The sequence below is a fragment of the Phascolarctos cinereus genome, unplaced genomic scaffold, assembly GCF_003287225.1.
Source record: "Phascolarctos cinereus isolate Bilbo 61053 unplaced genomic scaffold, phaCin_HiC Scaffold_2;HRSCAF=192, whole genome shotgun sequence".
NCBI classification, from domain to species: Eukaryota; Metazoa; Chordata; class Mammalia; order Diprotodontia; family Phascolarctidae; genus Phascolarctos; species Phascolarctos cinereus.
The window spans coordinates 5,504,624-5,517,030 of record NW_027555625.1 but is presented as its reverse complement, the minus strand read 5'-3'; the positions used below and the strand labels follow the sequence as shown (position 1 = coordinate 5,517,030).

The following is a 12,407-nucleotide window of genomic DNA, read 5'->3' as shown; positions in this document are numbered from 1 at the left end:
GCCAATGGTCTTCTCCACCTCGACTGAAGCAGGAGCTAGGGGTTCAGGCAGGATGAAGGAAAGGCCTCTCCTGGGATCATTAACCCAGAAGGGCTCCCCGAGGGCTGCCTGAGTCTGCTTCCCCAAGATGCCCTCACTGCCCTCAGGGGGCTGGAACAGCCTGGTGAGGGAGGGGAGAAGAGCCCCAGCCTTGAGGAGGGGGAGAGGAGGTGAAGGTGAGCCCCAGCCCTGAGAAGGGGTAGGGGAGGGGAGAAGAGCCCCAGTCCTGAGAAGGGGAAGGCTGCATGTTTCCAGGTTGCAAACACTCTCTCCTTGGATTCTCCAGTGACAACTGTGCAGGCCAGAAGAACCACAGGCCCCAGGGAACCCAGACAAGGATGTCTCTCACCCACCTCTTCCCCTTGCTCTATCTGGTCCCAGGTTCTAGCTTTGGTGTCCATGATGTAAGAGTAATCCTCTTTCATCTGCTCCAGCTGGGTCGCTTTCATAAAGAACTAAGCCAAGAAAAGACAAGAATTCAGCATGTCAGTGTCACAAAACAGTCTGGGTGTGGGGCGGTGCTGGGATTCTGCCCATTTCACAGATGAGGAACCCAAGGGACCTGGCCCAGGGTCAGTGCCTGAGCCTGCATCTGAACTCAGCTCTCCCCTCCACAGGAGGTCTGGGCCCCTGCAGTCCCTTCCTGAGGGCCTGTTCCAGCTGCACTTCTGAGAATGGATCCTGACAGACCCCTCCCCACCTCAGAGGGAAAGACAGAGTTCCCCTCCTCTACCCCTGGCTCTCTGCAATCCCCCTGACCACTGGTCACTTGGCCTGGCTGAGGATGTCCAGGGATGGGAACTCCTCCTCTCTATGGCAGATAGCTCTGAAAGCAGGAGCCGGGAGGATAGGGGCCTAGAAGGCCTTTCTCGTCTGGGATCCGGTGAGCTGTCACCTCGCTAAGGAGATGAACTGGTAACCAAATCCTCCATGGCCCCAACTAGGAAATATTTCTTTTCTCTTTTTTTCCACTTAAATCCTTTTTTTTTGGGGGGGTAAATTGTTTTATTTTAAACTTAAATATAAAATAAGAAAAGAAAAAACAGCACTGCCATGTGCACAGCAGAACATAAGAGGATTCAAAATATATAGCGATAAATTTCCGTTTCAAGAAAGACGACATAATAAATGATACACACTGTGTCCCAAGCTGTCTACTTTTTCTTTGCTTCCTTCAGAGTTTTCTCTCGTTCTCTGCCATACACTTTTACTTTGTTCTCCCCCCCCAGAAGGCTACGATTAAGCATGCAGATGTGTGTGTCCACATGCACACGTATGTACACATACATGCATTCACACACAAGTAACACACAAACATACATATACACATACACACACACACCTACTTAGACATTTATAATCACACTCACATATAGATATTTACATTCTTATGCATCTCTGTGAGACCGTACTGGACTTCTTCGTCCTCTCTCTCTGAGGGTAGAAAACATCTTCCCTCACAGATACAAGTCTTCCCTGTTTTCCTGCGTCCACCACTCACCATCTCCTACACCACCACAACAGTCCAACCTTACGATGTCCGGCAGTCATTTTAAATAGTCTAAACAACACTGAATAATACAGCTGATGTAGCGGTTCCCCCCCCCCCAATAAATTCTATTCCTGATCTTTATTTTATGTTTGCGGTGGAAATATTTCTTAAGACAACAGACCCAAGCAGAGGTGAATTCACTTGAACAAGCCCACCAGAAGGCGCAGTGTCAAGAAGGGAGACGCCAGTCTGCGCCCCACCTGGATTCCTCCCCAGCCAGAACGTGGTCCAGCTGTGGGCGCCATCTTGACTGGAGGACGAGGATGGGGCCTGAGCCCTGACTGAGCATCGGGAGGATGAGGACAGGAAGAGAACTAGCTCAACGGACAGAGGACAAAAGAGAGCCACAAAGGCTCTTCTAGGAGAAGGGCTGGCCTTACTCTGAGCCGGGGGGCAGGAGCAGCCCCAAAGAGATGCAGGAAGGAGGGATCTCCTGGAGGCTGCCTGGGACGTGTCGGCTTCTTCCTGTCCAGTGACTCCAGGCTCAGCGAGAGATCCCAGAAAGGAGGATTTGGACCTGGCGACCCTGTGTGGAGGGCTGGGGCACAAGCACCGAAGGCCTCTCGAGCCAGGTTCTCCCTGACCCTACCATTCTGTCCCCAGAAGCCTGCATCGTCCACTCTGTCCTTCGGGGTCATTCTCCTGGGTCTCCCAGAAAGCCCTCCTGCCCGGGGCACCTCGGCTCCTGCCAGAGCTAGCCTAACAGCGGCCCTCACTGACACAGGCCTTTACATGGTGGTGGCTGGTCAGTAGTGTCTGATTCTGTGACTGTATCAGGTGTTTTTCTGGCAAAGATCCTGGACTGGTTTGCCATTTCCTTCTCCAGCTCGTTCTACAGATGAAGAAACTCAGGCAAACAGGGTAAAGTGACTTGGCCAGTAAGTGTCTGAGGCTGGATATGAATTCAGGTCTTGCTGACTCCAGGCCCAGCGCTCTACCCACCGTGCCACCTAGCCACCTGCCTTCAAGCTAACCAATGCTTCATCTTACTGGACCCATCCCTTATCACTCCACTTCACAGCTGGTGAAACTCAGGGCTAGAAAGGTGAGCTCTGAACCCCAAGCTGGGGCTCATCAGGCCTTGCTGATTCTGTTTCCTGTCAGTGGCCTGCTTTCTACAAAGTTCTGAAACTTTTTTTTTCTTCTAATTTGAGGACCCTGTAAAATCTGGCAGCAATCCAAGGTGGAGAAGCTTAGAAACACACAACAGGCAGGTGAATACCTGGCAATCACTTCACAAGACAGCCCCTCCTGGGTCACCGGAGCCAGGTGGGCTCAAACGTTGGTAAAATGAAAAAAACCCCAGGTTCTATCAAGCAAGCCCAATTTTAGTTGCCACCCCCCTTTCCCATCTCTTCCCTGGCCTGAACCAAGCGTGCCTGCCTGCATACTAAGCCTCCAGACTCGTGAGGCGGCCGGAGCCAGCACCTGCTGCAGCTGCGCTCTCAGGAGCCTTCCTTACCTTGTATTTGTCACCTTCATTTTTGGACTGCAAGAACTGCTTGCTCATCTCTTGGGTCAAAACAGAGACTGGATTATCCACCTGCAAAACAAAAGGCGCGTGGATTTTCTGCATTCGCCAAGGACCTGATCTAGGCAGTTGGGCCAGGGTGAGGCAGGAGGGTGGGACGAGCCAGAGCCAAGCCACATGGGGCCCAAACCAAAAGTCACAACCTCACACGATGACCAAGAGGCCAAGGTGGTCAGCACAGGGACCCCAGAGGTCCCAGCACGACAGCCTTCAAGGCCTGGAGGCTTCTGGCCCAGTTAGTGACATCCCTGGACCTCAACCGCCTTCACGTGCCTGTCACGGGCCCTCCGGGTGGAGAATTTTATTCATAGTCTGTGGTGATGCCGACTAGGCTGTCCTCCTCGTCACCCCCAACAAGGGAACGTTGGTGTTGACGAGCTGAGACCTGAGCTGGTGGCGAGGAGACCAAGGCCTGGTGAGCCAGAGCCTTGCCCACGTGATCAGGCCAGTAAGCTCCTACTATGTGCCAAGCACTCTGCCCCAAGCCCAGAGCATCTTCATCATCATTAACAATGGCAGCAGCTGGCAGGTAAATAAGGGCCTTTCTGGTTTGCAACGCACTCGACAGGCATCATCTCGCTCCTCACAACCCTCAGAGTGGGGGCCGTCACCCTCTCCATTTAAGAGCGGAAACTGAGGCAGAGCTAGGCTGAGTGATCTGCTCAGGGCCACTCAGCTGGAAAATGCCTGAGGCTGGACTTGAACTCAGCATTCCTGACTCCAGGTCCAGGGCTTGACTAAAAAAAATGATAAACCTTCAGCTCTGAAAAGCCACAGCTTTTGGGTACTCTCACAAAGTGCAACTTCAGACCAAAATGCACGCGTTTCTTCACCAATCGGCCTGTGGTGGCCTCCCCTGTCCCAGAATGGGGATGGGTCCCCCACCCCCTTGCCTGGACGTCCTGGACAAGTCCACGTCGGACAAGCCGGGCCACAAGGTCGGGACCCACCCCAACCCAAGCCTCCAGCCCCCTGCAGGGTAGCAGGGCACAGACAGGTTTCAGATGCTATCCCCAGGCAAGGCTTCCCAGGGGCAGCCTGACACCAGGTGATGAAGGACCCAGGCCATCTCTAATCTCGTGGACCTGCCCCGCAAAGGGGGACACAGCCCCCAGTTTTCATAGAGGAAGGAGTCAGGTGAGGGGAAAGAGCTAGACTGAGGACTACAGGGCATGAGTTTAGATCCACGCCCTGCCCCTTCCTCATGACGCCCTCTTAATGAGGGCGCGGAGCTCGATGGCCGGGAGGCAAACTTCTAGCTCCGTCTGTCTGTCCATCTCTTTACCTATTAGGCTATGAGCCTCCCGGCTACAGACCTGAGTGATCTGGTTAGGTAAAGAGCTAAGGTGCCAGGAATGGCTATACCAGGCATGGGATGATGGCAAGCTTCCTGGAAGAGGTGGGGTCAGAGGCGACCCGAAATGGATGGGGGAAGGAGGGTGTTCCAGGCATCGAGACCAGCATAGGCAAAGGCAGAGGGGGAGGACAGGCCAAGATCACCAGCACTATGGGAGCACACAAAGGCACCAGGGAGATGTGACCTCGACGTAGAAGGCATGAGGTTGGCCCTTCACTCACGCTCACCCACAGTGGGGCCACCGAGGGTCAGGGTGAGGACGGCGTTGGCAGCGGGAACATTCAGAGACCACCGCATGTTATACAGACGACCTTTCTGTTTTTTTAAAAGTACAAACTCAGCTGACACGGACTTCCTGCCATTACCTGTATGTTAAAATGATCAAGAATCGCCGTGAGTTCTTCTTTCTTGGCAGAAACCAGGTTTCCTAGTTATAAAAAACACAAACCAGGACACAGCGCAGTGGCTTAAGGCTGCTGAAGCCACCAACGAGCCCACCCCCCCCACGCCAATGGGAGCTGCGCTACTGCCCCCAGAGGCTTCTCATTACCTACTGCTGTGTCCTTTCCCACTGCATGCGCCCATTTCTCCTAGAAGCCTAATTTAGGAGATCTGCCTTCTTCTTCCACAGAGAGGGCAGAGAGTGACCCCTGTATCCTGTGTGCTCCTACACACTCAGAGCTGACCTTGGTGAGCTGCTCTGACTAAAGAAATTCACCCAGGAGTCAAAGTCTTGGCCTTGGCTAGGCTGACACGCAAATGCACAAACAGCCCGTCAAGGGCTGGGGTCCTCACTTCAAAGCGAGTGTCATCACCACAACATGAGGCAAAATCAGAGAACTTTTTGTTTAGACTGATGTCGAATTGCCAAGAAATGACTGAAAGCAATCTCATCTCAAAGAGAACTAGGCGCAAAGTGCAGAAGTTACAAAGAGGTCCCCCGAGGCGTGAAGTCAAGGAAAACCACCCAATGACGGGTGGCCCTGAAGTGTAACGCACTGTCTTGGGGGGTGGAGGGGTGGCGATGGGATTTCCCCCCAGGAAGGGGCTGGATCTGAGCAGAGGCTAGAAGCCCCCTCATCACTGGGGCTGCAGGAGATGGGGCTCGGACAGATGCCCCCCATCCGAGTTCCCTTTCTGGCTCGTTTGTGCTGTGTGAGACGATACAACATCCAGATTTTGTGAGTTATGTCTGGTGCTGGCAGCATCCCACGAGCATATCTCATGTTTTCTTTCCTGCATGGGAGGCGGAGGTGGTGACGGTGGCCTGGGGTCCCTGGGAGCATCCTGGGACAAGTGCTGACTCGCAGCTCAGGACTCACCTGTCTGGCCTTTCAGCTTGTAGCTGCGGCTGCCTTCCACGCTGATGTGCTGCTGCACGGTTATCACGTCCCCATACATGTGCGGCTTGAAAGCGTCTTCCCCTCGGTTCCTCAGCGTTATCGAGACATCCGCAGAACTAGAGACCGAAAGAGCCACATCAGCACAGGGAGAGTGTCCCACCCACAGGTGAGGACACAGACGACCCTCTGGTGGAGAATAGACCCCAATTTCCCAGGCCGCTGCCAACACCCCACACCATCCAGGCTGGACGCTGGACTGTGGGTCTCCATGGTTTCCCCCTATCACCACCTCCAGTTCAGACTGACTCAGTCTCCCTGCTTCCGTTCTCTTCTTCTTCTAGTCTATTAGCATAAAGTCAACAAAGACTTTTTTCTAGGAATCCTCCAAACCCTCCAGTGATTCCCAAATGCTTTCCAGGCATGTCCTGGGATTCAAGGCTCTCCACCCTCAGCTCCAGCTTCTCTTGGTAGCCTCAATTCACATTATTCCGGCTGCTCCTCCCAGATCTCACATCCCCAAGGGCCTGCATGAAGCCCGGGATGCTCCCACCAGAATCCTTCTTACCAACTCCTCGGTCCAGACTTCCCTCCTGCCTTATTTCCAGAGCCCTCAAAATGCCAACCCCAGTGGCCTCACTCTGGATCTTTCAACAGCAGCAGAGGTCAGCTGCTCACTATTCTTCCTCATCACCATCCCCCAGGGTCTGCTCTGCTGAATCACCAGCCACAGCCCGTCCCTTATGGCTGCTGAGGCCATCACCATTCCAGGCACCTGGGTTTGAAGCCTCACTAGGCCCCAACCCATCCCTCTCCCTTATTCTTCATATCAAACGAGACGCAAAAGCTTGTCACAGCCACCTCCATTTCTTCTCTCACAAGACCCTTGCCCCCAACAGGTGCAAGCCCTTCTCCCCCAACCTGGGCCATGCTGAAAGCCTCCCAAGTGGCCCACAACATCCCTCCTTCCCGGTCCCTTTTCCATGCAAGAGTCAAATGAGATTTGGGAGTCTGATGGCACCACAGGTCTGGGCAGGACGAACCCTCTTCCCTCCAGGCTGAAATACAAGTCCCCTTCTCTTTGAAAGTTTTTTACAATATGGCGCAAGACTCTCTCCTGCCTTAAGATCAGAGATTTTGAGATGGAAGGGACATCTGAAGGCCTCTGGGACCAACCTCCTTATTTAACAGATGAAGAAATGGAGGTCCAGAAAAACAGATTTGTCCACAGCCACGGGTTCAAGTCCAAAGTAGGATCACAACCCCTGATGTCCCTGCCCAAAGCTAGGGCTCCATCCCTTGCATCACGCTGCCCCTCTACTGACTGGTGCAGAGACATGGAAATGGGAAAACTAGTCTCTTTCGTGAGGACCGGCAGGCGGGCCTGTTTGGTTAGGCCACAGACCCGGGGAAAGGCACATCAGGACCAGGTTGTGAAGGGCTTGAAAAGCCAAACACAAGGGGCTACATTTCATCCTACAAGCAACAGGAAGCCAAGCGACCAGCATCTGCCAAGTGAGGACATGCCATGACTGGATATTCACGCGAGGAAACTTCTCTGGTAGCTTTGTGGAGACAGCCCTAGAGGAGGCAGAAGGAGTAACCAAGCGTTATGGTAAGATATGGGAGGCCCACGAGGGGAACGCTGCACGGACCGTCAGGCTTCGACAACGTCCTGACCACTTCTGTGGAGTGGCTTTTACCTGCTTCTCTTTGGAAAGAAATCTTTGTTATATGTGGTTCTCTGGAGGAGAGAAGGGGAAGGAACAGGGGGGATCTTAGGTGATGTAAAACAAAGGGTGGGGGCAGCTAGGCGGCGCAGTGGATAGAGCACCGGCCCTGGATTCAGGAGGATCTGAGTTCAAATCCAGCCTCAGACCCATAACACTTAGTAGCTGTGTGACCCTGGGCAAGTCACTTAACCCCACTGCCTAGCCAAAAACAAACAAACCAAAAAAAAAGGGTATCAATACAAACTATCATCATCACCATTATTCTTATTCTTATTTTGTGGGATTGCGTATTTTCCAAACTGTGTTTTCAATGGAGAAATACACCATCAGTTTACAAAACAGCTCTGAAAAAATACCAGGAGTACAGATACTACAAAACAAAGCACAACACAGCCCTGAGACACTACACACGTCACGGGGAAACAAGGTCACAAAAACTAGAATGAAAAAGTGAGCCCACGGAAAATGGCCAAGGTTCCTGCTCGGGTGCAGTCACGTCAAGTATTCAATAAACCGAATCTGACTTTCCCCAACGTGCTAACAAAATGACGAGACTAAATTTGCGCCTGGTAACTTCCATCCCAACTTTATGGCTACACAACCATAGACACTTCTGGGCACTGCAACTGTTATTGTAATCATAGGATTATTATGATTTTAAAAGGTCATCGCAAAAAACGGGGTGGAGCCAAGATGGCAGAATCAAGGTAGAGACTCGCCTGAGCTCTCCTCTGCATACCTTTAAAAAATGACTGTAGTCCAGAATATGCAGGGGAAGGTGGCCTAGCTATGTATGACAGAGCAGCAGTCATCAAAACTACTTGGTATTGGCTAAGAAGCAGAGTGGTGGGTCAGTGGAACCGGTTAGGTACACAAGATGCAGCAGTCAAGGCCTACAGTAATCTATTATTTGATAAACCCAAAGACCCCAGCTTCTGGGGTAAGAACTCACTATCTGACAAAAACTGCTGGGAAAACTGGAAGAGCATGGCAGAGACTAGGCACAGACCAACAACTTACATGCTATACACCAAGATAAAGTCAAAATGGGTACATGATTTAGATGTAAAGGCTGATACTGTAAGCAAACTAGGAGAGCAAGGAAGAGTTTACCTGTCAGATCTATGGAGAACAGAAGAATTCATGACCAAACAGGAGACAGAGAACATTAAGAAATGCAAAATGGATGACGTTGATTACATTAAATTTCTTTCTTTCTTTTTTTTTTTTGGCAATTGGGGTTAAGTGACTTGCCCAGGCTCACACACCTAGTAAGTGTCAAGTGTTTGGTCTGAGGCTGCATTTGAACTCAGGTCCTCCTGACTTCAGGGCCGATGCTCTATCTACCACGCCACCCAGATGCCCCTGATTACATTAAATTAAAAAGGTTTTGCACAAACAAAGCCAATGCAACTAAGATTAGAAGGGAAGCAGAAAGCTGGGAAACAATTTTTATACCCAGTGTCTCTCATAAAGGTCTCATTTCTCAAATACATAGAGAACTGGGTCGAATATATAAGAATAGCAGTCATTCCTCAATTGATAAATGATCAAAGGCTATGAACAGGCAGTTTTCAGAGGAAGAAATTAAAGCCATCTATAGTCATATGAAAAAATGCTCTAAATCACTCTTGATTAGAGAAATGCAAATCAAAACAACTCTGAGGTACCACATCACACCTATCAGATTGGCTAAGATGACAAAACAGGAAAATGATAAATGTTGGAGAAGGTGGGGGAAAATTGGAACACTAGTGCATTGTTGGTAGAGTTGTGAAATGATCCAACCATTGTGGAGAACAATTTGGAACTATGCCCAAAGGGCCATAAGACTGTGCATGACCTTCGACCCAGCAATAGCCCTTCTAGTGCTGTATCCCAGGAAGATCATAAAAATGGAAAAGGACCCATATGTACAAAATATTCATAGCAGCTCTTTTTGTGGTGGCAAAGAATTGGAAATTGAGGGAATGCCTGTCAATTGTGGAATAGCTGACCAAGTTGTGGTATACGAATGTAATGGAATGCCATTGTACTGTAAGAAATGATGAATAGGCTGACTTCAGAAAAACTTGGAAAGACCTGTATGGACTGATGCTGAGTGAAGTGAGCAGAACCAGGAGAAGACGGCACACAATAACAGCCACGTTGTGCGATAACTAACTTTGACAGACTTAGCCCTTCTCAGCAACGCAAGGATCTGACACGTCTCCAAAGGTCTCACGATGGAAAATGCTGTCCACATCCAAATAAAGAGCCATGGAGTGAGAATGAAGACAGAAGCATATTATTTGCTCACCTTTTCTTTTGTTGTTTTGTTTTGTTTCTTCTATCTCATGGTTCCTCCCATTAGTTCTAATTCTTCTTTATATTAGCACCAATGTGAAAATGTGCTTAATATGAACATATAATAACCTATGTCAGATTGTATACCATATTAGAAAGGGGGGAGGAGAGGGAGGAGAAAACTTAGAACTCAAAATCTTAAGGAAGTGAATGTTGAAAACTAAAAATAAGTAAAGTATTTTTAAAAAAATGACTAAACAAATTCTGGAGCAGCAGAACCCACGGAAAGACAGAGTGAAGCAAATTTCCAGCCCAGGACAGCTTGGAGGGATGGCAGGAAAGGTCTGTAGCACCAGGGTGAGAGAGGAACGCAGTCTGGCACAGGCCATGCCAGCACAGACCTGGCCACTGCAAACAGGAGCAGCCTTGGCAGCCACTGAACCAGCAGAGGCAGCAGCGGCAGCTTCTGGAGTTGTCAGTCCACAGATGATAAGGGGGCTGAACAGCTGGTCAGAAGGAGACTACAGGGGCGTCTTTGCTAGCACTGGAGCAGCACTCTGTTGCTTTGACCACACTTGGATCCTGGCTGCAGTCCTAGGTGGCAATCCCAGGGCAAGGGGGAATGCTAGCACACCAGAGCCTATGGCTACAGTGGAGGGTGGACTGGGCAGCAAAGAGTGCTTGTGGTCACTCACAGCCCAGAAGAGGAATAAACATCTCTCCTTAGATCCTACCACCTCAGAAGAACGGAAAACCTACAGAGACACAGGAAGCATCTCTGAAAACAGATGCACAAACCCCCGGAAACATGGGACAGTGCACCCTCCATGCTGGAAGCAGAGCCCTACCCTGACAAAGAGTTTAAAGTCAAATAACAGGCTGGGAAAATGAGCAAACAATGGGGGAAAAAACTGATGACAGAAAGTTATTGTGGTGACAGGGAAGATTAAAACATATACTCAGAGGAAGATAACAAAGTCAAAGCTCCCTACATCCAAAACCTCCAAGAAAAGTATAAATTGGTCTCAGGCCATGGAAGAGCTCAAAAAACCCAAAAGAATGAAAAAATAGAAGACAATGTGAACTATCTCATTGGAAAAAACCACTGACCTGAAAATAGATCTAGGAGAGATCATTTAAAATTACTGGACTACCTGAAAGCCATGATCAAAAAAAGAGCCTAGACATCATCTTCCAAGAAATTACCAAGGAAAACTGAGCTGATGTTCTAGAACCAGAGAGTAAAATAGAAATGGAAAGAATCCACTGATCACCTCCTGAAAGACATCCCAAAAGGAAAACTTCCTAGAAACATTATAGACAAATTCCAGAGTTTCCGGGTCAAGGAGAAAATACTGCAAGCAGCCAGAAAGAAACAATTCAAGTTTTGTGGAGCCACAGTCAGGATTACACAAGATTTAGCGGCTTCTACATTAAAGTATTGGAGGGCTTGGAATATGATATTCTGGAGGCAAAGAAGCTAGGATTACAACCAAAAATCACCTACCCAGCAAAACTGAACATAATCCTTCGGGGGGGAAATGGAAATACAATGAGATAGAAGACTTTCAAGCATTCTTGATGAAAAGGTCAGACCTGAACAGACAATTTGACTTTCAAATACAAGACTCAAGAGAAACATAAAAAGGTAAATAGGAAAGGGAAATCATCAGGTAAGACTTAATAAGGTTAAATTGTTTACATTCCTACATGGGCAGATGATATTTGGAACTCATAAGACCTTTCTCTTTATTAGGATGGTTAGGAGTAGTATATATAGACAGAGGGCACAGGTGTGGGTTGAATATGAAGGAATGATGACTAAAAAGTGAAATTAAGGGGTGAGAGGAATGTACTGGGAGAAAGAGAAAGAGAAATGAGAAATTATCTCATATAAAAGAGGCAAGAAAAAGCTTTTACAGAGGAGGAGAAGAGGAGGCAGATGAGGGAGAGTGAGTGAACTTTACTCTCATCAGAACTGGCTCAAAGGGGAATAACACACATACTCAATTGGGTACAGAAATTTATTTTCCTCTACAGGAAAGTAGAAGGGGATAAAGGGGGGGTGTGATACAAGGGAGAGCAGACTGGGGGAAGGGGTAGTCAGAAGCAAAATACTTGAGGAGGGACAGGGTGAAAGGAGAGAGAAAAGAATAAACAGGGGAACAGAAAGGAGGGAAAAACGACAGCTGTTACTGAAAAATTTTTGGAGCAAGTTTTTCTGATAAAGGCCTCATTTCTCAAACACAGAACTGAGTCAAATTTATAAAAATAAGAGCCATTCCCCAATTGATAAAGCATCAAAATATGTGACCAGTTTTCAGATGAAATAAACAAAGTTATCTATGGCCACATGAAAAAAAAAATTCCAACTCACTGTTGATTGGAGAGAGGCAAATTAAAACAATTCTGAGGTACCACCTCATACCTATTAGATTGTCTAATAAGATAAAAAAGGCAAATGACCCAGTAAATACCGTCACTAAGTCTGTATAGGAAAGGACCTATGTGTACAAAAATATTTATAGCAGCTCTTTTTTGGGGGTAAAGAATTAGAAGTTGAGGGGAT

The 12,407-nt window shown here is 48.8% G+C and overlaps 1 protein-coding gene across 5 annotated transcripts in view; it reads right to left on the bottom strand.

Moving 5' to 3' along the window:
* The window catches only part of SMC6 (structural maintenance of chromosomes 6), a 54,862-nt gene that overhangs the window by 28,444 nt on the left and 14,011 nt on the right, over window positions 1-12,407 (bottom strand). For all 5 annotated transcript variants that reach the window (XM_020967421.2, XM_020967425.2, XM_020967422.2 and 2 more), the window contains 4 exons: window positions 5,802-5,938; window positions 4,845-4,906; window positions 3,054-3,134; window positions 393-494 (listed from right to left, as the gene is read on the bottom strand). In XM_020967421.2, the coding sequence (XP_020823080.1) occupies window positions 393-494; window positions 3,054-3,134; window positions 4,845-4,906; window positions 5,802-5,938 (382 nt within the window). The remainder of the gene's footprint in view (window positions 1-392; window positions 495-3,053; window positions 3,135-4,844; window positions 4,907-5,801; window positions 5,939-12,407) is intronic.